Source organism: Aulonocara sp. 'chitande type north' Nkhata Bay, linkage group LG4 (assembly GCF_057382095.1).
Source record: "Aulonocara sp. 'chitande type north' Nkhata Bay isolate Kocher_YH1m ecotype deep benthic linkage group LG4, A_spYH_male_GT1.1, whole genome shotgun sequence".
In the NCBI taxonomy this organism is placed as follows: domain Eukaryota; kingdom Metazoa; phylum Chordata; class Actinopteri; order Cichliformes; family Cichlidae; genus Aulonocara; species Aulonocara sp. 'chitande type north' Nkhata Bay.
In genome coordinates, this window is record NC_141347.1 from 22671897 (window position 1) to 22696027 (window position 24131).

Below are 24131 nucleotides of genomic sequence, written 5' to 3' on the forward strand. Positions count from 1 at the left end.
AGATGCTACCATTTCCTCAAGTCAGTTTGTTTAATTTCTTCCCTGCAGGTATTCCACCATCGGTGGTAAGTGGTGTTATTGCAAAGTGGAAATGTTTAAGAGTCCCAGCAACTCCGCCACAAAGTGCCTGATCACATAAAGTTACAGAGCGGGGTCGTGCAGTTCGTATACGTCACCAGCCATCAACTGAGAGCTCCAAACCTCCTCTGACATTAACAAAATCTGAGCATGGGGAGCTACATGGCATTAGTTCCTATGGCTGAGCAGCTCCTGTAGCTGTAATGTGTAGGTGTCCCAATGCTTTTTTCTGAATATCACCCATCTACAGCTGTTTGTATAATACGTATGTATAAATGACATGAAAAATAATAATTTGCCATCTTGGGCTAAATGGAAATATTCAAGGCTACATGCAGACTTTGTGAGGCTAAACTTTAACTTATCCAGTGCTAAATCTGCATGCTATTGTACCCGATGCTTATTAGCAGGCACTGCTTAAAGTTAAAATCTGACATGTATGGTTGGACAGACTGAAAGAAAAGTCTGAGGATCGATAAATTCAGAAGCGTCCTTTCTCTGGTCTAACGAACTGACGAGGGAGGAGATCCAGGTTTTAGTGTTACTTTTTTAATATTGTAAACAACCATGCTTTGTAACCAGGTTTGAACAGCAGGTGTAAACATGTCTGGGGAAGCCTATTTAGAATAATATGTTAAGTCATTTGAGTCTGGATCAAAGTGGTGGAACAGCAGGCAAATCGACATGTTGCTAGCACAGCTTTAAAGCAAAGAAGGGAAGCCAGAAAGCGAGAGAGGGAGAGACTCCAGACAGGGAGTCCGGTGGACTTAACAACCAGGCTGTTAAATTCATCACAAAGTTGTCAAGTATCAGGTGACATTAATTATAGATGCCTTGTGCGATGAGCCGTTTGTTTAGTGTGCCTGTAAAATTGGGCCATAGATGTGAAGAGGAGTGGGTCAGCGAGGTTACACGTGAGCGCTGTGCCACCCTTTCTTTCCTGCTACCCTCCAATTTAGAGTCAGCACTCAAAAATAATAAGAGGAGTGGGAAAGAATTGGGAGCAAGAGCGAAAGAGAGTGGGAGGGTGAGAGACAACACAAGAGTGGGGATGCTGAATAAAACATAACAGAAGGAAAGAGATGGATGGATGACTGAGCAAGTTTTCCTCTACTCCTCTTTCTAAGCCAGCGCATACAGCACTGAGCACACCTGCATGCTCGCACGTAACACACCAGTAACACATCTGGTGTACGCTGCACATCCCATGTGCGCCCGTGTATACTATGCATGCGTGTCTTTAGCAATTTCACCGGACACCGGACACCAGACACGCCAGGGAAATTATCAGAATCATTTGCACATCTAGCTGCAGCTCGGCACGCCCGAGCAGGCTCTGCGTTCGCTCTCGCCACCCCTGGGTGAGTCTCCCTGGTCTAAGTGGTCCAGCTTCTGCCCCTGCCCAGCACCAGGGACCAGCTGGTCTGACCAGGCTCTTATAATACTTCTGTTATTAGACTTGGGAAATGGAGACATTTAACACTGCTGCAGCTGAGACTAAAGCCCCACGGCCCTGTCTGTAAATTACACTGCTCTCACAAACAATTGCATTGAAATAAGGCCACTGAGGAAGGATTTTGGCTCTGTAAAATGTAGCCTTGATGACCTAGTTTCAGCAACTACCACCACTGCCTGTGTGCGTGAGTGTGTTTGATCATCTTCACCAACTATCGCTAATCACAAAGTTTACCATTAAATATGCAACAGCTCTAAACGCAGGCTCATAACTCTTCGTGAATTAAAGGAATGCCTTTCAAGTCATTCTGCCGTTGTAATTTGCTGCAGCGATGAAGCATAAAAGATTGGGTTTAATTGTGTGCTTTACCTAAAAAAATATTCTCAGCCTCTTTGAAATCGGCTCCTCAACAGTTTCTGTCTGATCCTCCTGATCAGACCCTTCTGTAGCGCCCCAATCTCGACCAGGGCTGTTTGATGTTGTCTGAGCTGATGTGTGTTTGTTTGCAGTTGGACTTCTCCTATTGATCACAGCAGATTGGACCCAGTTATGTTTGCTCAAGTGTGCAGACATTAGAGGACCTCCTCATTCTGATCACACCGCTGAGAGAAATATGGGCCGTAACAGCAGTAATGATGGGAAAACTCTCCCTTTTGTTTTTAGTCAGTATCAAAGGGATTCTGCAATAGCTCTCAGGTTTCCTTTATACTTTCCGTTTAGCATGGATATAAGCTGACAGCAGTTCAATCAAAGAAACATCACAGAACAAAGACTTACATATCTACAAATTCCTATAAATAATTCAGTAACACATATGTTTTAATTAGTTCTATGTATTAGAAATACTAAACTTCTCTAATCTATCACTTTGGTTTGAAGCAAGTGATTTACTTTTTTGCTTCACATCCTGCTGAGGAGTCAATCAGGAAAAGGCGTGCACAAGGCATCCTTTTCAGACGTCTGAAACACCTCAACTTGCTGCTTTCAATATGGAGGAGCAGCGGCTGTACCCCGAGTCCCTCTCGATCAGCTGACCTCCTCCTATCTCTAAGGGAGAACCCAGCCACCCTTCAAAGGAAACTCATCTTGGCCACATATATCCACAACCTCATTCTATCGGTCACTACCCAGAGCTCGTGTCTATAGAAGAGGGTCATAGGAATGTAGCTTGACTACAACAGATCTGCCCCAATCCACCTGTCAATCTTACCCCTCACACTCACTTATTAAATAATATTCCCAAAATATCAGCCAAGCACAAAAAAGAAAGAGCAAATCTGTCTTGTTATTTAGCTTCTGGTATCAGTCACTCAAAAACCAAACAAAAAAAGAAAAACATCCATTGTGTGGTTCTTATGATTGACAGATGGCCCTGCTAGGCTTCAGCTCCACTACTTTGAGTCATTCAAAATGGACCTCATCAGAGTGTGTATGTGTGCTGCTGTTGGTGTCTTCTCAAGCATTTCTATTGGATCCTTTGATTACTATCATTGCCTGATGTCAGGTGGAGACTGTCTAAGACACAGACGCTCCACTTCACTTTTGCAGTTCTTTGTTGTCTTAACTTCACCACTCGACGTTGCTGTTTAGGTAGTCGAGGCCCAAAGATTATGTCACTCATAATATCTTGATGGCAGTGAAACGTGTCTGAAATAAAGCCTTTAAAGAAAAATTCTTGGTATTTCTTATATTCTGTTCAGTATCTCATTTATTAACAGGCTTTTAAGTTCATCGGCACTATTCACTCTCACTTTGTCTTTCTTCTCCTTTATTTTATTTTATTTTTTTTAAACTTCAGGCCTGTATTGTCATCTTAGTCGCCTGTGCTTCTGGTGTAGTTTTTGATGGTTTTATTCTTCAACTTCATTGCTATCTATCCGCACACCCAGGCTCTGTCTTGTCTCACAGCACCCTCTGGTGGTTGTTTTCAGTCATCGGACTCGGTACAAGCTGTAAACAGTGAGGGAGTCAGGGAAGGAGTGGGCAGGCGCGGATGTAATCAGGACTCGTTATTTTGGATCGACAGGCCCGATCCGTCTGCGAGGCCGCTGCGTGTCTCAGAACAACCGAGGCGAAGGAGCATCAGCCGGGCCGGCTCCTCCATTCAGTCCGGGGCGGTAAGTACGGAGCAGCACTGCTGCTGTGGTTGTTGTTAATGTTCGTAGAATTTCTCCTTCAGGCCTGCTGAGACACCCCGCCATGAAAACAGTGACTCTGCTACAGTGTAGCATCATGTAGGTGCCCAGCATCCTGTTTACTAAAAGGCGTAGATGCTGCTTTATATCGGTATTTGTTGCAATACCAACCATGTACCTCTAGAAAGAAGCATAAAAAGCCAAGACTGTACTAATAGAGCCATTAACGTGCTACCGAAAGCATATTGTTGTTTATGTTGGGCAGAGGCAGATGTTTGTTTATAAGTGCATTTTATGGGTTGGGCCCACGTTTGTCTCCAGAGCTGCTTTTTCTTCGTGTCATAGATTCAACATGTTGACATGATAGCATCACGCATTTGCTGCACATTTGTCAAATGCACATACATGATGTGAGTCGCCTCTTCCACCACATCCCAAAGGTGCTCTATTGGATTGAGATTATTGTGGAGGCCATCAGAGTACAGTGAGTACGTACTCATTGTCATGTTCAAGAAACCAGTTTGAGGTGATCAGAGCTTCGTGACGTGGTTTGTTATCCTGCTGGAAGCAGCCATCAGTAGATGGGCACCCCGTGCCATCTACCCCGTGGACATAAAGGGATGAGAAGCAACAATACTTAAGTAGACTGTGGTGTTTAAATGATGCTGGGTTTGTACTTGTGGGCCCAAGGTATGCCTATAAAATATTTCTAACACCATGGCACGACCAGCAGTAGCTGTAAGCTTTGATACAAAGCAGGAGGGATCCATGCTTTCATGTTGTTTCTGGCAAATTCTCACACAACCGTCTAAATGTCGCAGAAGAATCCAGACTCAACATCTCTAACCAGTTTCTCTAGCAGGTTGGTAGTGCTGTTGTATGCTCGCTTCAGAGAGCTCCCCAAATGAAGTGCTTAACTTTATAAAGAACCAGTGAGCCAGCTGCGGCCACTACTGCGCAATAACTGAGTGAACTACAGCTTCATAACACCCAGGCAGCGATTTTCATTCTTTCTAACTGACTGCGGCCTTCTAAAACATTAAACAGTGCCTACTTCTTTCTCTTCTGCATGTCCTTCTACTGCTTAATGTCTTTTCCCAGAAATCCTCATGCATCAAAAACTCTGCTTGTCTCTGTGTCTTTCTGTACAGCGGTCCCTGCATCACTGACACATTGCCTCAGAGCTGGGATACACTTCAGTGACACCATGCACTTCGTGACCACACCTGCTGCGGTGCTGTGTCTGCTGGCTGGGGCATCGGTGGCCATTCACGCCCCTGAGACAGGTAAGGAGGGCAGCATGGAGCCAGGGGACTCCACAGGGCTCAACAGCGGTCAGTTGTAATAAAAAGCAAAGATTTAAAGGTCAGGTTTGTGAGAGCAGACAGCAAATAACATGTCAGAGGGATTCAGTGCTAAGAAAGTCAGGTCAGTCGTTTTATGGAGCAGACGTCTTGGTGCTGGGTCAGTGAGATGCTGCTTATTTGGCTTATATTAAGTTAATGGTTAATGATCTGTTTAGTACTTCTAAGCTATATTGAGTCTTTGATGCTATGATATCTGAGACCTTATGTGTCCCCTCAGTTTTTTTGGACAAGGAGCAGGCAACCTCCTTAATCTCCCGTCAGAAGAGAAATACACCTTCCACTCTGGAGCAGGCTTGCATGGAGAAGGTGTGCAGCTACGAGGAGGCCAGAAAGTTCTTCCAAGACACATACCGCACGGTGAGCCCACTGTTAATCCCCTCCTCATTTCCTCAAACCTCCTTTGCGCCTCTGTTTGTAAAGAGAAAGCCACTGTGCAGCTCCAGATGTTTACTTGTGCCGTGTTATTTCTTCTCCAGGATATCTTCTGGTCAGTCTACGTTGGTAAGTGCATTATTAAAAGGATTGTCCATTACTGCCTATGCATTAGCACTGCATTACAGCTTATTAACTTCTCCGTGTTCAGATGGAGATCAGTGCGCAGAGAAGCCCTGCAAGAATGGAGCCATGTGTTCAGACAGCGTTGGAGGCTTTGATTGTGTCTGTAAGTCGGGTTTCACTGGAGCCCTCTGCGAGAAAGGTGAGAAGGAGACGGCAGGATTTCGCACGTGAACATCATTTTTGATTTGCTTTTCAAGTTCTGCAAGCTTTCCACTTTGTTTTCACAATGCAGACGAGACTCTGTGCACTCTGGAAAAGGACCAGGGCTGCTCTCAGTTCTGTAAACCCGGCTACATATCCTACGAATGCTCCTGCGCCCGTGGGTGGAAGCTCAACACAGACAAGAAACAGTGTGTGCCTCAAGGTACGTCTGTCATGTATTGAAATTACTTTTTTCTGCATGTTCTTTGTTCGAGTTTGAAAAAAAAAATCCGTGTTTTATGCCTGTGTCTATTATTTACTGAATAACATGGCAGATTACTAGTTGCCAGTGATTGTGGGTGGTGGAAAACCTTTGGCAGTACATCAAAACAATACATAAAGGTTATCCATCCATCTTCTGCCACTTATGTGGGTCTGCAATAAAAGCAGTCTAAGCATAAATGCACAGACCCACTCAGTGAGCCACCTCCTCCAGCTCTTCAAAGATCACTAAGGCCAGCTGAGATATATATAATAGCACCACAGTAGATATACTAAGGACTCCTCGATGTGGAGTGGTAGTGGCTCCACTCTGTGGCCCTCCTGAATGACAGAGCTCCTCTTGCTGTCTCTAAGGGAGAACCCAGCCACCCTGCCGAGGAATCTCTTTTCCATTCTTTGCATCCAAAATCTCATTCTTTCTGTGACTACAAAGATTTTGTGGCCGTGTGTGAGGGCGAGAATGTAAATCAATCAACACTTAACTGTGACACTTGGCTCTCTCTTCAGATATACTCATTTTACTTTCACTGCTGAAACTGCACCAATGCATCTGTCAGTCTCCCCGCTCCACCCTTATGAACAAGACCCTGACATATTTGAACTCCCTCTCTCAGGTACCAGTTTTTCCCTGACCTGAAGTGGGAATCGTGGCCTCAGACTAGGAGGTGCTATCTGTCATTTTTGCTGCTTCACACTTGGCTGCTAACTGCCCCAGTGCGAGATGCATGTCACCTACTAATGAAGCCAGAAGAGAGGTGATGCTGAGGCCACCAAAGGGCAAGTGGTGGAGGCCACCCTCCACCACTTGGCTGTGTTTAGAAATTCTGTGACCATTTTTACACTGCATAAAAATGAGGTCACACCAGGGTACCGCAGTCGATTTAGCATCTCTGCTTAATCTGACAATCTGTCTTTGGGTTGTGGGAAGAGGCTGGAATACTGGGGAAAACCCACAGGGACAGTGAAAATATGCCAGCTTCACACAGCCTCCAACCAACCAGCATTGTTGCCTCAAAGCAAAATTGCTGTTATTAGGTACTATGGAGGACCCCTACACCTCCATAGTGCCTCATGAAGAGCTGAATTTATTACAGCACAAGGGTTTGAAGTGAAAATGGCATTTAGAGCAGGAAAAAACAGTTTTCTCTTAGAGGGCATAGACAAGAGACCCATCTGCCCATGTTTGTTTACTTTTTCAGTCATTTTTCTAACATTGTATCGCTTACATGATGCTGTCAAAGATATAATCAAGACACCCATCCAGCCAGCTCAGATGAAAAGAGGATTTCTGATATTTCCCCACAGACTGCTTTTGACTACAAAAACTATTGCTAGATATGCCCGTCGTACTTCAAAAATAATGTAGTCAAAGAAATAATCATAATCATCTCCTTCTGTCAGTCGAGTACCCCTGCGGTAAGGCGGTCCGTCTACAACAGTTGCAAGGCAAATTGTCCAGAATCAGCACCAGCAACCCTGAAGGAATTGCCTGTTTGTCATCAGAATGTCCGTGGCAGGTAGGAGGACACTTGTTAACATAAAGACACAATGATTTCAGTGTGTGGGTGTGCGTTTCTCAAAGGTATGAAAAAGAGATGCAGGGTCTTAACTGTCGTGCTGTTTGCAGGCTGTTCTGGTGAGTTCAGAGTCTGCAGGTTTCTGTAGCGGAGTCATACTGAAGGAGAACTTTGTCCTGACTACAGCTCAGTGTGCCAAAAAATACTCATCCTTCCAGGTGGTTGTTGGTGAGTAAACAAAGATTATACAAACACTGCAAGTAGGTAGTGATTGATATGTATTGTACATTTTATAATACACAATTAGTTTTCCATTGCCCCCCAAAAATGTAATCTAAAATAATAAAAAAAATGTACATAATATGTATACAAAATGTTTAAGTATAGATTCAAAAGGGGGGTGTTTGCATTTGTAATGATTTCCATCCTGTATGAAGGAAATCCATAACATATCCTCCTGAGAACCAGCCAATTAGTTTATGTCCTCTGTAATGGACATTTGTTTTCTGTCTTTATATCTTCAGACTCATTTAAGCTATCCTACTAAATCCTGATGTGTTAAATAGAGGACATCTTGGGCTTTCCATTGATATCTAATGTGTTTGGGTGACCTCTTTCAGCTCCAAAGAGGAAGGACATCACAAAAAAATTAAATCCAACGATTAATTTTCCCCTCGGTTCTCAGGAGGATAAATAATAACAGTACCATGGATGTTACTGTGTGTGGAGGGACCTATCCAAGCTTTCCTTTCAGATTCAGAACAAATTTGTCTCTTTTTTGGTTTATGTTACATGTCCACCTGTGATGATATATTATAATTTTTTAATGGCATGAAAACACATACATGTCAGCACATTGTATAGAAGCCAGCATGTGCCTTAAAATATAAATATTTAAGTGAAAAGTCTTTTCAGTCAGCAGACGCAGCACAGTTTAGGTTTATAACTGAAGAAAGCACAAGACTTCTGGAAACAGACTAATAAGATAAAGGTGGAGATAACTGGCCAGAATGCACAGCATTGCATATCAGCACAAACACTCACAGTAAAAACTGTAAAAACTGTTTTATTATCAAAGACCGACATTTATTTAGCTCACATTGTCTGCTCAGAACAAATAGCATTTACCTAAATAAACACAAATCCACAAATTGAAAAATTCTACCATTTTATAATCGTTGTTAAATAAAATTACAGAATAAATCGATCAAAAAAAGAAGTTTCCAAAATTGTCATTTTATAAATCATGAATATTACATCAGCAAATTAGTGTTTATTTAAATATGGTTTCTTTTGCTGTTTTAAAATGTAATAAAATAATTATAATCTAATAATTATAATAATAATAATAATAATAATAATCAAGCTATTAATATAATTATTGCAACAGCTCTGCACTGAACTCGAGCACAGAAGTGCAGTAAATCTTGTGCTGCATGCCGGTTTTTCGATTTTTAGAACTTTTAACATCATCGCCCTTCCTTATCTCCTGCACAGGTAAAGACAGCAGCAGTAATACTGACCAACAGACGCTGTATGTTAAAGTGATTCATGTCCACCCGCGCTATGTGGAAGGTCGCCCTGAAAACGACCTGGCTGTGATTGAGCTCCGCGACCGCATCATCTTTAAAAGACACATGATTGCTGCCTGTCTGCCAGAACGAGACTTTGCTGAGAGCGTTTTGATGGCAGGTGACTACACAACGGTGGTCACTGGCTGGAAGGAACCACAGCAGGGGTCTGCTTTCCAGGGCTCGCTCACTCTTAACACCCTGGTGTACAACAAGCTTCCCATGTGTCTGGAAACTCACGGAAACTTGATGACCAACAAGATGGGCTGCACTGCACCTCGTGAGAGCGCCGGCTGCACCATGAGCTCCGGCAGCCCCCTGCTCACCCTGTACAGGGACGTGTTCTTCCTCACTGGTGTGGTGAGTCAGCCAACAGGGGCCGACTGCAGCAAAGGATACATCTTCCAGAAGGTGTCGCGCCACCTCGGCTGGCTGCGGCAAAGAATAGGTTCACGTTAGGAGCGGTAGTCAGAGAGCACACTGAGGTTATTGATCATGGAATAGGATAATACAGGTTAATAAATAATAAAACAGGGAAACTGAATATTTTCCTCCTTCTAACTTAGTCTCTTCTTTATCCTTGTCCTTGTGTATTTAAAAAATTTTAATAACTAACATAACATATATGCTGTCATCTCCGTTCCTCTTTGGTGTGTCTCGTTTATCCACAAGGTGGCTCTCTGGTTACATAAAGACAGAAGCTTTCATTACATGTATCCTACAACTACAGCAGAAACGGTGAGAGATGTGTGAATTATTCAGCATGTGTTTTGTGATGTGGACGTACCGTTTTAATAACCTCTGAGCGCTGTACTCGTTGACATGCACCTTATAAGACTATTACTCATCACTGTTGTATGAATGTAATAAAGTGTAACACCACACCTACTGTCAGCGTTGTCATTGTGGTTATAAGAGGTTATAATTATTTCAGAACTTTACATATAAAGCTTGAGATGTGTCATAGTTTGTGGGAGATCATCAAACACAAGAACGTGGGCATTACTATTAATGTCAAATGAATATACACGACTGTGCAAAAGTCTTGGGCTGATCCCTGTTTCTTTATTATTCTTCAGCACAGTCTGAACTCTCTTAGGCTGTTTCTTCTAATTTCTTTAAGGAGTGTTCAGGAATAGGTCTCCAGGTTTCTTGAAGAACATTCAAAGCTCTTCTTTGGATGTTTGATTCCTTTTGTTCCTCTATCTGTCAAGAAGATAGCAGTAATGTTGAGGTCCAGGTTCTGTGGAAGCCAATCCATGACTGATAGTGTTTCAGTGTATGTTTTTTCCATCCAGTTATGCTTTTTACAGCATTGGCAGTGTATTTGGGGTCATTGTCATGTTTAAAAAGGAAATTGTTCCCAATCAGATACTTTCCAGATGGATGCATGATCGTACTTTTCTGTGTTCATACCGGTAATTCCATCAATTTTGACAAAATCTCCAACAAATGCAGTTCCAAACTATGACAAAGTCTCCGATGTTTTACAGATGGCTGTAGATACTCACTGTTCTATCTCTGTCCTGACTTTCTCTGTACAAATTGACCAAAAATGTCTAATTTGGATTAATCACACCATAAGACTTGTTGCCACTCATTTACAGTCCAGTTCTCCCCACTTCCCTTTCCTAAGTATCGCTGCTGGAGAGCCATCCTTGCATTGAGACCAACTGAAGGGCCAGATCCATCTCTCAGGTCCTGTTCATGCTTGGACAACTCCTAGGTCAGTGTTAAGAAACACTCCTCTGAAAATTATCAGGTACAACAAGTGTACTGAAAATCTGTAAAAAAGCAGCCAATGTCCAAAGAAAAACTTTGGAAGACCTTCAGAAAGCCTGGAGGATTGTTGCTCTGGCTCCTTGGGAGTAAAATATAAAGAAATGACGGGTGGCTCAAGACTTTTGCCCATTACTCTGTAATACATCAACAACAGCAAAGAATCTAAAATTACGAACTAATACTTAAAATATAATTCTGCCACACCAACCACATTTCCACGTTTCATATTGAAGCTCTGTGATGCTGTGCTTTGAACACATCTTTAAATCGGCATGCTAACACGGTAACAGCATGCTGTTTATCATGTAGAACCAAGACTGACATGTTAATTCAGCATATTAGCATAGTATTTGCTCATTAGCACTACCCACTCTGGCTGATGGGGGTATCATTAGTTTTGTGGCCATTTGGTTAGAAGCCAAAGTGTCATCAGGGTCATCGTCTTCATGGTCTGATGAAGAGCAGGTGTGCAAGTGGCTTCTTGCGGTATGCGAGCTTTCAGCCCAACACCTTTTCTGTTTTTTAAACATTAAAGTTGGCAATACAGAAACGCTCAAAATAACAACCACTGCAGCCTGAATTACTTTACTTTGATCAGTGATCAGCACACTATCTCAGAAAACTACTTGACTACATTTATGACGTCAGATCAAGACTTTTAGTTTCGTTATGAGGGATGATTTACACATTCGCTCGACAACCAAAAGGTCTCTGGATCGAATCCAGCTGGAGATGCAAATCTCTGTTGGGGTTACATCATGAAGGGGATCTGGTGTAAAAACTCATGTTGACCTAGGAGACAAGAGGAGAGCTGAAAGTATCTCATTCTTATAAAGAGGAATCATTACCTGTCTGTGTTTGTAGCAGGGGAAAACAAGGCGCACATGTGGTCAGGTTGCTTGTCCATCACAGGCTGACAGACAACCACAGAGCTGTGTGTATGGTTGTCTGTCAGCCTGTGATGGACTAGCATTGCTGGCTGGTGGACCACAGCCCGTTCAGAATCAGCTTGCCTTTGGACTTTAGTTAGGAAGCCAAAGTCCCTGGAGAGAAACCAAGCATGGGAAGGGCACAAAAACATGCATGCTCTGCAAACAACATACAAACAACCAGATTAGCTATTTAATGCACTACTGTGCCATCCTCAGGGTAGAAGCTCCTCGGGAAGGGAGGAGTGAAGTGCAACATATTATACTGCTAAAACAGCTCCCAGTCCACACACAGAGTCACCATCTTCCACCATCCGCCATCTGCAAATAAATAAAAAATGCACAAGTCACATTAACTGTATGAAAAACAACCTGACAAGCAAAACCAAAATCAAAAGCTCAGAAAGTAGTGAGATTTCAAGACGTGATCTTCCCACAAAATAGCAGGATGTTTAGAAAATTAATTTCTCTAAGGTAAAATATTTAATGGGACCGTGAGGCAAAATTAAAAGTATGTTTGAGAACAAGTACAAAGTCTTGAAGCTGACAGACTTGAGGGAATCAGGGCAGTTATTTTATACGTAAACTAATTTACAGGCATGTTGGTTTGTGTTTAAATATGACGCTCTGTGGTGTGAGTTAAAGCGTTAAATTTGCAGTTTGCATAATTTACATACCACAGTAGCGGACTATTGACAATCTGACAATCTAAACGTCTAATATACCCCTTTCCCCCCACTTAGACAATATTAGCTTACCCTCGCTGTCACATACCCCTGTGTTGTCTGGCAACATTTTCCCACAGAGCCTCTCCCTCTACAGTCTTCTCACAGCCTCCCTGGTGAACAAGGCCAGGCCCATGTCACAGAGGCAGAGAAAAGGAGAGGCAGAAGAATGGCCAAGAGAGAGGGTAGGAGACGCCACATAACAACAAAAACCTGGCCTGCCACTTTTGATTGGAAGCTTGAAAAGGACAGCTTGGAAAGCTGGGGCCCACGTTGGCTGTTGCTATGGCACTCACCTAGGAGATGGCTCCTTGCTCCCAAAAATGGCAGCGCTCCTTTTTCCTGGGCCGTCCAGCGGAGATTCATGTGAGCAGAGCTCCTTCCTTCCTGAGTCTGGTCCCGCTCTCTCGTTCTGACAGTTCCGTTTATGTGATCGAGCTCACAGAGTCGTTCAAAAACACACACCGAGCAAGGTGTAGGCTAAGGAGTGCAGCTCTCCTCTGAGCTGCAGAACTGTGAAATGTATCAGTTACATATCAAACAGTCACTGCATCTTACCCCGAGAATAAAACCTCAAATCTGAGCAAATGGGGAGACGAGGACGTGATGGGAATGCTGAGAGGGAGGAAGATGTTTGAGAAGTAAAGTGCTGAGGTGCAGAAATGGAGAAGGACGCAAAGATGAAGAGCAGCAGATGAAGAGATTTGCTGTGTTGATACAGAAGAGATGACTGCTATTGTGCTGATGGATTGATGGACTTAAAGTATATTAGATATGAATGAAACATTAACAGGGTTGTTATTACTTAGGGAAGCTTTTACTCTACACAAATCAAATGTTACTTTTATTGGACAGGTTTGCTGTGCACTGTTATTCAGACTACACTGTGTCAGTGGTGTGTGTTTGCATCTGGCCAGGGTACTAAATCAGTAACACCCCCAAACCCAAAGAGCATTTGCATGCTGTGACCCCAAATCCTTGCTAGTGTGTGCAAGAACATGCATGTAAGTATGCATAACACATGGATGCCTTTCTTGGGGATGGGGGGTCGACATCAAATGACAGACTTTAGGAAGGATTATCTGTCTGTGTGGTGTCTGATCCACACATGGGGGGTTAGCATTATGTCTGCACACTGAAAGCAGATTGACTGTGTTAAAATCTGATGGGCTTTGCATGCAATCTGTAAAGGCATCCCTGTGATCTCGTCCAATAATCCCCCACCCCAAAATCCATGTCCCCAATCTTTTCTCACTTCAGGACTTCACACATATGGAGAACTCTCCAGTCAGATTGGGTGAAAAAAAGGAAAAGAAAAACAAAAGCTTTCCCCCTCCACCCAACCCCGCCCCTAACCTACCCCTATGCAAACTCATCCGCACGCCAAACACAGTAGCTTCTACTTCATTGGGTAATTGTGCAGAAGAGTGGAGGTAACGTGAGACCTCGAGAGGTTACAGCAAGGGCTGAAAGAAGTGTTTGAAAGAGAAAATATGAGACAGGCTGTAGACTTTTATATAACTCTGCAGCAGTCTCCCTGATATCAGCTCAGCTGTTTGTGTACAGCCACGCTAGTGCTTCTGTGAGGCTGTTTGTGCTAAATACATCAGCGTGTTCACAGTGACTATAATGAGGGTATAATGCTTACTATGTTTACCATCATGCTCGCATGCTAACATATGCTGAACAGAAGAAATGCTACAATTATATAGTTACTAGGGGTGCAACAATACTCGTATCGATATTGAACTGTTCGATACAGTGCTTTCGGTTCGGTACGCATATGTATCGAACAATACAAAATTTGTAATTTATTTTATCAACTTTCCTTCTGACGATGCTGTCTGTGTTGAGCGCTCAGTGAATCTGCGTTCGACTACTAGGCCTAGGCTGCACTGTTGAGCGCAGATCCACTGAGCGTTCAACACAGACAGCATCGTCAGAAGGAAGAGCGCAGGGCAAGCTAGCAAGACAGAAGTTAAGCTCTCCTTGCAACATGGCAAATTGAACCTCCCCCACCCTCATTCAGATCTGGCGTTTGGAATTATTTTGGTTTTCATGTGACATATGACCCTGAAGGTAAGCGCGTCATGGACTAAAGTAAAACAGTATGTTGGATGTGCCACGCAATGCTCAATTACATGGGTGGGAACTAGTGTGTTAGCGCAGTTAGCTCATAAACGTGTTGGCTGTCTAGCCCTACGCAGGGGTAGCTCGTTAACGGAGATTTGCCGTGTTGTGGCGTTAACGTCATTTCAACGAGATTAACGCTGACAGCACTAGTGGGAACACAACCAATATGACTGCACATTTACGCCGACATCATCCTAGTGCAAAGACAAAAACAACAAGCATGCATACTACAAACTTTACCCGAGTCATTTAGACAGCCGTTAGCACATGATTCTCCTTATGGGAACCTGATATGTTTAATATTGTGGCGAGCTCAGACAAGGAGGAGACGGAGGTGTTGTTTGGTCTTGCTTCCCGTGAGCTAGCCAGGGAGCACAGCCGTTTATTGACATCTGCAGAAGAACACTGCCGCTAGCTAACTGCTCAGCGTGGCAACAGCACAGCAACAACAACAACAACAACACACAGGGCGCCCTCTGACCCCAGAAGGACACACTGTCGCAGCGAGAGGGCGTCACTCGTCACTATGGCAACATAAACAAAACATAACTGTACAAACAGAACCCCGAACAGCCCTGACCCGCTACATAGCCCCCCACCTAAGGGGTCAGTCGTCCCCGACGACCCCATTGCCCCACACAAAGTCCTGCAAATGTCCAGGTGCCTTCTTTTGGCGCACCGGCCGGTCACGACCCGCGGGGGAAAAGTCACTCGGGTCAGAACATGGGGTGCCACCATCATCCCACTTCTGACACCAATGTGGCGAGTTCAGACAAGGAGGAGACGGAGGTGTCGTTTGGTCTTGCTTCCCGTGAGCTAGCCAGGGAGCACAGCCGTTTATTGACATCTGCAGAAGAACACTGCCGCTAGCTAACTGCTCAGCGCGGCAACCGCACAGCAACAACAACAACAACACACAGAACGCCCTCTGACCCCGGAAGGACACACCGTCACAGCGAGAGGGCGTCACCCGTCACTATGGCAACATAAACAAAACATAACTGTACAAACAGAACCCCGAACAGCCCTGGCCCGCTACAATATGCTGCTGAGAATATAGCCCAGAAGAAGCGTATAGTAAAGCTTTTATGGGAAAGTGCCAAAAACTGGAATTCCTGCAATGGCCACACGAGGCTGGATCCAAAACTAAAGAATCATGTTAAAAATGGTCATATTTACAACAGAAATTAACATATCCAGGCACCCATCCATTTTTGTTAACTTCTTATCCAATCCATGTTAATCAGTTTAACTTCAGCGGCACACTAAATGATTCTGGTCACTAGAACTAATTATCCCAGTCACAACATTTGAATTATGGTTACATTTTAACATTTTGGAGCTGCTACAAGTTTATCTAGGCTTGTAGATATGCCTAGTTAAGGATGTGATTGCCTTGATTGACAAGTGGGTGTGATTTTATTTTGTTGACTATATTCGGTTGCACTAAAAACATTCAAGAGGTCTGCTGTTCAGCTTTTTCCAGTAAGTGTTTTATTTTTTTTTATATTTTTTGTTCTTTTTTTCCCAGCTGTCTAAAGGCTTCAACATAGAGTAATGCCATAATGACAATATCCATTGTTTATATACAGTCTCTAGATAAACTGTAAACTACCATAAACTAAATAGAAACACTAAGAGTCAATTAACAAACTTTTCCGTTCTTATCATTTTGCTAACATTGTCAGATATGTGGGATAAACATGGAGCACAGCTGGGGAGGATGGCAGCATTGCAAGTTTTGTATTGTTTTCATTGTTTTCAGACTGCATGGGTCAACATGCCAAACAAGCACACTCATTTGTAGAATACCTCATTCAGCAGCCATTTCCATTGTACCACATATCACACACATACATTACAATATGAATTATTTTTAACATATAAGAGGTAAAAATGTTCAATTCTGTAAACTACTCACAACATCAGACCACCATCCTTTAGTCCCTGTGTGCAGCAAATTCATTGACAGCACTGATCAAAGTCCTGGCAATTTTCTCCTCCTGCTATATTCTCTCCTTCCTCTTTTGAGCACTACTTTATTTTTTTCTACTTTTTTACTACTCTGTGTTATTTCTGATAATAAAAGATCATCAACTTTAGGACACACCTACAAAAAACCAAACAAATTAAGACAAGATCTTAATGAATTTGACAGCACCGGCAACGTTTCTATATTTGCTTTTCTTTTGTCTACTCCCGTGGGCTTCCTGTAGTTGCAGGTCTTCTGAAACCAGACCCAGTCCTTGAAACAGGCTTTAAAAACAATATGTCACTTTCAGCATGTGGGCGCAGTGACTGTGGATGATAGAGGAGGAAAGGTAAATCCTGGAGCTGCCTTTATTCCCCTGACCTCACCCTGACCTTGCAAAGGTTAAACCATAAAGCCACTGAGAAACCCGAGGAGCTGAAAGAAAGATCTCCAAAGCTCACTGGGTGAAAACGAGCACACAAAAGTCCCTGTTGTGGTCTTTGAAGAGGTCAGATAAGAAGAGGTGTGTGTGTGTCTTTGTTCAGAGTATCCTGATATACTGTATTGTTTTAAGATGACATGACTAGTTGACATATAGATGATCTTTGCCATTAATCCTCTTTCTTCGGGGCAAGGTTACCTCAGAAGGCCATGACCTCTCAGGTTTAAGGAGGGTTTATGTCAATGTGGTGGACAGATAGGTCTGGATTATGTGCAGAATGTACAACCTTTGGTGATGTAGTTTGCAATTTGCTTAAAGTTCAGGCTATGATGAGAGCAGTATTTAAAAAAATAAATAAATAAATAAAGGAGGGGCTGAGATATCTTAATATTTATTCCAAAGTATTGGTTGAATATGAGTGATGTAATCCAACTGTTAAAAACCTGTCTTTACAAGGTGCAAAAACCACCCTTCTACAGCAGGCATTCTGTTGAACGTACACATTACAGGAACACTTTTTAATCAGAGTATAGCATCAAGCCAGCTAATCTTCTGGGATATTGATCTGGTTAGTTAAGAAGCAGAGGGGGTTGTTAATCAGTTTCAGCTGCTTTGGGGTTAATGAAATTAGCAACAGGTGCACTAGAGGAGCAACAATGACACGACGCCCAAATCAAGAATGGTTTTACAGGTGGAGGCCACTGATATTTTCTCACTGCTCGTGCTTTCTGGCTGTTTCTTCACTAGTATTGCATTTGGAGGTTGTACAGATAGTCCAACTCTTCCACCATGCTGCATTGATTAAGTGCCATTGTCAGAAGGTTTGCTGTGTTTCCCGGCACAGTCTCGAGAGCGTGGAGCTAGGAAACATTGTGTTGCCTGTAACATCAGTTTTGTGGTTGGTCGGTGATGGTCTGGGAGGCTTATTCATGTCATGATGCACAGACTGCAACAGGCATACTGCAACAGGCATTTGAAGGATGAAGTCCTTGGACCCGGTGTGCAGTGGGTCCTGGGTTCCTCGTGGTGCATAATAACACCCGGTCTCATGCTGCAATAAAAGTTTGGCAAAACAGACTAGCCTGCCTCATCCAGCAAGGTTTTTTTTCCTACTAAGGTCCGATGTGTTTTCAGGGTGTTCCTTTAATGTTTTTGAGTATATTTTTTGTTAGAAGCATTCAAGGCCAACTCCAAGGATTGGGTGTAGTTATACAGATAAACCAGAGGAGCAAAACTGTAACAAAACGACACAATATAGATCAACTTCAACATTTCACCTTCTGTTTAGAAGTTGTAGCTGTCGCATTGAAATGTAATTATTATGTGATTGCAATGTTGAAAAATTTGGTGTTTAATCTGGATTCATGTTGTGTTGTCGCCACCTACTGGTGGGCCTGAGTGTGGCGCTTTGTGGTGCGCATGCTTTGGGGTGAGGCTCAATTAAGAGCACGTGTCACCAGAGACTGAAGGCTCGAGCCACAAAGAGAATGCTGGCCTGTGTAAAGGGTGGAAATATAGAAAATATGGACTACAATTGCTCATGAATGTTCAGTAGAAAGGCGCACACGGTATGTTGGTGCATTTACTTTGTGTGTATGTTTTATTTGAGTTGTAATTTTTGTTCTGCTGATGTAATATCCGTGTTTTTCATTGATCATTTCACCATAGTTTTTCACGGTGTTTGCTGGTGAAAAGAAGATTAAAATACTGGCTGAACATCAGTTGGAGCATGGCCCTTTATTCTACTTCGAACATGAAAAACCTTCAGGAGCAGTTACAGTGAAAAACGTGGCCTGTTATGGAGCAAGCAGCCAGAGCCCTGCACGCCATTCTTCCAAGACGGCAGCCCACGTGGAAGAGTAGACTGTGAGTTCTTACATCAGCGAAACGTTTGAACTGCATAAAGAGATCTAAGAAAAGGCCAAAAAGAAAATTGTATGGTGTAGATATTGTACATTTGTTCATTTATTGAAAGTTTATTACTGTGCTGTTTGATATTTAAGGTAGTGTACTCTGGGTAAGTTTCCTTTTATTGTTCTAAGTTGTTGGTTCAAAACATTGTAATGGAGCAGAGTACACAAGAAACTCATATCCTTGAGCAAATACTTATAGCCTTAGAAGATGAAAAGGCACAGTTAGAAAAGAAATTAGAAACTGAACTTGAAGATGCAGAAAGAGAAGAAGTTGAAGCACGCATAGGAGAAATTTATGGAGACCTTGAAATACACAAAATAGGGCTGCCTCAGCCATCATCTAAACCTGACGCAGAGGTGAGACGGACAGACCGTCAAAGGCAACTAACAGAAAAAATGCGTGAGTTTAAACAGACAGAGATAACAAGCAAAGAAAGAAAGTTTATGTCAACATATTTAAACTTTAAGGCAGAAATTCAGCTCACTAGGTCCAAACTTAAAGAAGAATGTTCTAAAGCAGAATTAGCTGAAATGATCAAGTCAGTAGAAAAATGTGAGTTAGACCTACAGCAAGATTATGTGGCTTTACGTGCACTGACTACACCATCTCAAGATATGAGAAGAAAGATGGATAGCTGTACTTCAGTTTCTGCTGAGATGATGATACTTCTGAAAAGGCGTTACGCAGATGTTGACAAAGAGTTTGATGCAGGAGCTGTAAAAGAATCACTCCTTCAGTTACTCCAAAGAGAAGGTGCAGAATCAATTTATGGCTCAACTGTGTCTAGAGCTGGAAGAAATAGCCAGCACAGCCATAGTCAGCAAGGAAGTCATGTATCTGCAAGGAAAGCAGAGGCAGCAGCACGACTGGCATCAAAGCAAGCTGAAATAAACAGAGAAATGGAAATATCTGCCCGGAGAAAGGAGATATTAGCTCAACAAGAGCAATTGAAAATGTTGGAAAATCAAAGAGATCTTGAGGTCATTCAGGCAGAATACAATGTATATGCTGAAGAGGAATCAAAAATGAATGCTGAAATAAGAAATTGTGAAGTAAGGAGTACTTTGTCTTTCAGCCAGCTTCCTAAACCACTTAGCAGTCCCCCATGCACCCAAGTTCCTCAGAGCACTGCACCTCCTCACTCTGAAGGTAAATTCATCCTGACCTCACAAAGTGTTCACGCCCCTCACTATGATACTCAAGTGGTGCCAAAAGAAAGTGAGCTCTCTCTGGTGCAGGCATTAAAAGAGTCCTTAGTAATGTCTAGACTCCCAGTGCCAGAGCCGTTTACATTTACAGGAGACCCACTTAAATTTGTTGAGTGGAGCACTTGCTTTAAGGCGCTTATCGAGACTAGCTGCACAGATTCAGCCCATAAGCTGTTCTACTTGAAGAAGTACATTGGTGGAGAAGCTCTCTGTGTTTTAGAAGGGACATTTTATCGAAGTGACAAGGAAGCTTACAAACAAGCTTGGGATGCTCTGAACAAACGCTATGGACACCCATTTGTAGTTCAAAGAGCCTTTAGGGGAAAACTAAGCAGTTGGCCAAAGATTGGTCCAAAGGAGTCACTTAAATTGAGAGAGTTTAGTGATTTCCTCATTTCTTGTAAGAATGCTATGCCTCACGTCCAAGGCCTCAAGGTTTTAGATGATTGTGAAGAAAATCAAAAAATATTGCTGAAACTTCCTGACTGGGCCACAACCCGCTGGAATCGTTATGTCACAAAATTACTGGATGAAGAAAAGGCATATCCAGGGTTTGCAGAATTTGCAGACTTTGTGGCTGAAGAGGCGCGTATAGCATGTAATCCTGTTTATTCTCTGTTTGCCTTAAAAAACACATTTGAAAAACCTGAGAAAGAACAAAAACGTCTGAAGGCCAGTGTCCTGGTGACATCAGCAAATGGGTCTAAAGATGTGAAGAACACAACTCCAGTTCAGAGCCAAAGAAAATCAAAACCCAACCCTTCCTCAACTCAGAACAAACGGAAACTTGAATGTATCTGCTGCAAGCAAAATCATTTTATCTATAAATGTGCAAAGTTTACAGCAATGCCGCTTGAAGAAAAGAAACAGTTTATTAGGGACAACAATATGTGCTTTGCTTGTCTGCGAGTCGGCCACATTTCCAAAAACTGTCGACAGAGAGCAACATGTAATGTCTGCAGACGAAGCCACCCTTCTCCTCTCCATGAAGATCCTCCACTGGGAGATGAACCTGAACCACCATCAGAAGAGGAGAATGCAGCCACCGTATCGTGCAGTGTGAGAGTGGGCAACAATGATTGCACTTCAATGATTGTTCCAGTGTGGCTTTCTTCATCAGCGAAGAATCAAGAGACATTGGTTTATGCTCTGCTAGACACCCAAAGCAGCAACACATTTATTGACCAAGATATTTGTGAAAAGATACAGGCAAGCAGGGAACCAGTGAAGCTAAAGCTGACAACAATGACTGACAGGTGTTCGATTGTACCTAGTCAAAGAGTGGATGGACTGAGGGTAAGAGGGTACAACTCAGAAAAGTACATTGACTTGCCACCAACCTACACTCAAGAGTACATTCCATTGGAGAAACACACTATTCCAACTCGAGAGACAGCAAAGAAGTGGCCCCATCTACTTAGCATTGCAAATGAAATGCCAGATCTCTTGGACTGTCCTATAGCTCTTCTCATCGGTTACGACTGTGCAAGAGCGCTAAAGCCAAGGGAAGTCATACCAGGAAAGGATTATGATCCCTATGCAATAAAAACAGACTTAGGGTGGAGTATCGTGGGAGCCATTAAGCCATGGAAAAGTTCAATGGGAGCAGCAGGGATCTGTCATCGTGTCACAGTAAAGGAGCTGCCATCTGTCACGCCTGCTTCTGTGATTAAAGCACTTGAAAATGACTTTCTGGACACAAACCATAAAGAAGGGAGTGTATCTCAAGAGGACATTCAGTTTCTAGAGATGCTGAATGAGAACATTCACTACAATGAGGAAGGCCATTTAGAAATGCCTCTGCCTTTTAGAGAACGCCCACAGCTTCCAAATAACAAGCAGCTTGCAATGTTTCGCTTGAAACGTTTAAAAGGAAAAATGGATAAGAACCCAAAGTACAAGGAAGACTACATCAAGTTCATGAATAGTGTCTTTAAAGATGGTGATGCAGAGGAAGCAGATGGCACATCAGGTAGTAACACATGGTACATTCCGCACCATGGCGTGTATCATTCCAGGAAGCCAGAGAAAATTCGAGTTGTTTTCGACTGCTCTGCTAAACACGAAGGCATCTCTTTAAATGACCACCTACTCACAGGCCCAGACTTGATTAATGCTCTGGCAGGGGTTTTGTGCAGATTTCGAGAGCATCAAATAGCAATTATGTGTGATGTGGAAAAAATGTTTCATCGCTTCCATGTCAACCCAGAGGATCGAGACTTCTTAAGGTTTCTGTGGTGGAAGGACGGGAATACAGATACTGAGCCTAAGGAGTATCGCATGCGAGTGCACATTTTTGGAGCGGCATCATCACCGGGATGTGCTAACTATGGCATGAAGTATCTCGCCAGGGAACAAAAAAAGGACTACCCGCTGGCAGCCAGATTCATTCACAAAAACTTTTATGTGGATGACGGGCTAATCAGCATTGATTCAGTCAGGGAAGCCAAGCAGCTGGTCTGTGAAGCACAAGAGGTCTGTGCAAAAGGGAAACTGCGCTTGCACAAATTTGCATGCAACAACAAGGAGGTCATGAGCATTATCCCAGAAACAGAACGAGCCAGCAAGACCAAAGATGTAAACCTGAACTACTCTGTAATTCAAATGCAAAGTGTGCTGGGAGTAAAGTGGAACATAGAGGCTGACGTGTTCTCATTCAGTGTAGCCCTCAAAGAAAGGCCAGCCACACGCCGAGGAATTCTAGCAACAGTTGCTAGTGTGTATGACCCGTTAGGTTTTCTCTCACCCTACATTTTGACAGGAAAACAAGTACTCCAGGAAATGTGCAAACGCGGAGTGGGATGGGATGATCCTATTCCTCCGGCACTAGAGACCAAATGGAAAGCATGGCTCGGTGACTTGGAGAATCTAAAAAGGATTGAAATACCAAGATGCCTTGTTCCTGAGAACTTTGGCAAGGTCAAAAAAATTGAGCTGCATCATTTTTCGGATGCCAGCAGCAGTGGCTATGGACAATGTTCATACATCAGGATTGTTGCTGATAAGAACGTGCATTGTGCACTGGTCATGGGTAAAGCCAGAGTGGCACCCACAAGAATAATCACTATCCCACGCCTTGAGCTCACTAAGTAACTTCCTCAGGTCAGAGCTCGAGCGGAAAATTGACGAGGAGTTTTTCTGGACAGATTCTAAAGTGACGCTTGGATACATAAAAAATGATGCTCGTCGCTTTCATGTCTTTGTGGCAAATCGAGTTCAGAAAATAAGAGACTCTACTGATCCGAAGCAATGGTTTTACATTGAATCTGATCAAAATCCAGCTGATCACGTGTCTAGGGGCCTCAAGGTGGCAGATCTGCTAAGCTCGAATTGGCTCACTGGACCTAAATTCCTATGGGAAAGGGAAATTGTCACAAACCAACATTCCCCTAATCTTCTTGTTGGGGACCCAGAAGTAAAGGTCCTGAAGACAAATGCCCTTGAAGAAAACAGCTTTCTTGAGAGGTTCTCAAGATTTTCCAATTGGGATACAGCTCTTAACGTTGTGGCAAGAATTAAAAGACTTGCAAGGAGAGATAACTCAGGACCCATTAGTGTAAAAGAAAGACAAATGGCCGCTTTTGTACTCCTCCAGGCAGCACAGAGGGAAGTCTTTAAAGAAGAGCTCAAATGGTTCAGTCAAAACTCAGCTGGACTACCAAAAACTCATAAAATGTATCAACTTGATCCTATTTTGGCAGACAACTTGCTTAGGGTTGGAGGAAGGTTGAGAAAGTCCTCAGCATCATTTGCATTGAATCATCCAGTAATCCTTCCAAAGGAAGGCATTGTCACACAACTTGTTCTTGACCACTGTCACAAGAAAACGCAACACCAAGGCTGAGGCCAAACTCTGAACAAACTCAGGGAAAGTGGCTATTGGATCATAGGTGGCAGTAAGGTAGTGGCCAAATACATTAA

The 24131-nt window shown here is 43.0% G+C and overlaps 1 protein-coding gene and 1 long non-coding RNA gene across 2 annotated transcripts; one reads left to right on the forward strand and one right to left on the reverse strand.

The window, feature by feature from the left end:
- The first annotated feature begins 3490 nt into the window (after positions 1-3490).
- On the forward strand, positions 3491-9989 carry proza (protein Z, vitamin K-dependent plasma glycoprotein a). The gene is made up of 9 exons (XM_086289182.1): positions 3491-3651; positions 4821-4955; positions 5254-5393; positions 5513-5537; positions 5620-5733; positions 5827-5958; positions 7419-7534; positions 7645-7762; positions 9032-9989. The coding sequence occupies exons 2-9, from the start codon at positions 4877-4879 to the stop codon at positions 9562-9564; spliced, it is 1257 nt and encodes a 418-aa protein (XP_086145308.1). The 5' UTR covers positions 3491-3651; positions 4821-4876; the 3' UTR covers positions 9565-9989.
- LOC147332565 (uncharacterized) lies at positions 9708-13867 on the reverse strand. The gene is made up of 2 exons (XR_015128822.1): positions 12591-13867; positions 9708-12137 (listed from the first exon to the last, which is right to left on the reverse strand). It is a non-coding gene; the product is annotated as an uncharacterized LOC147332565 (long non-coding RNA).
- Positions 13868-24131: the final 10264 nt, after the last annotated feature.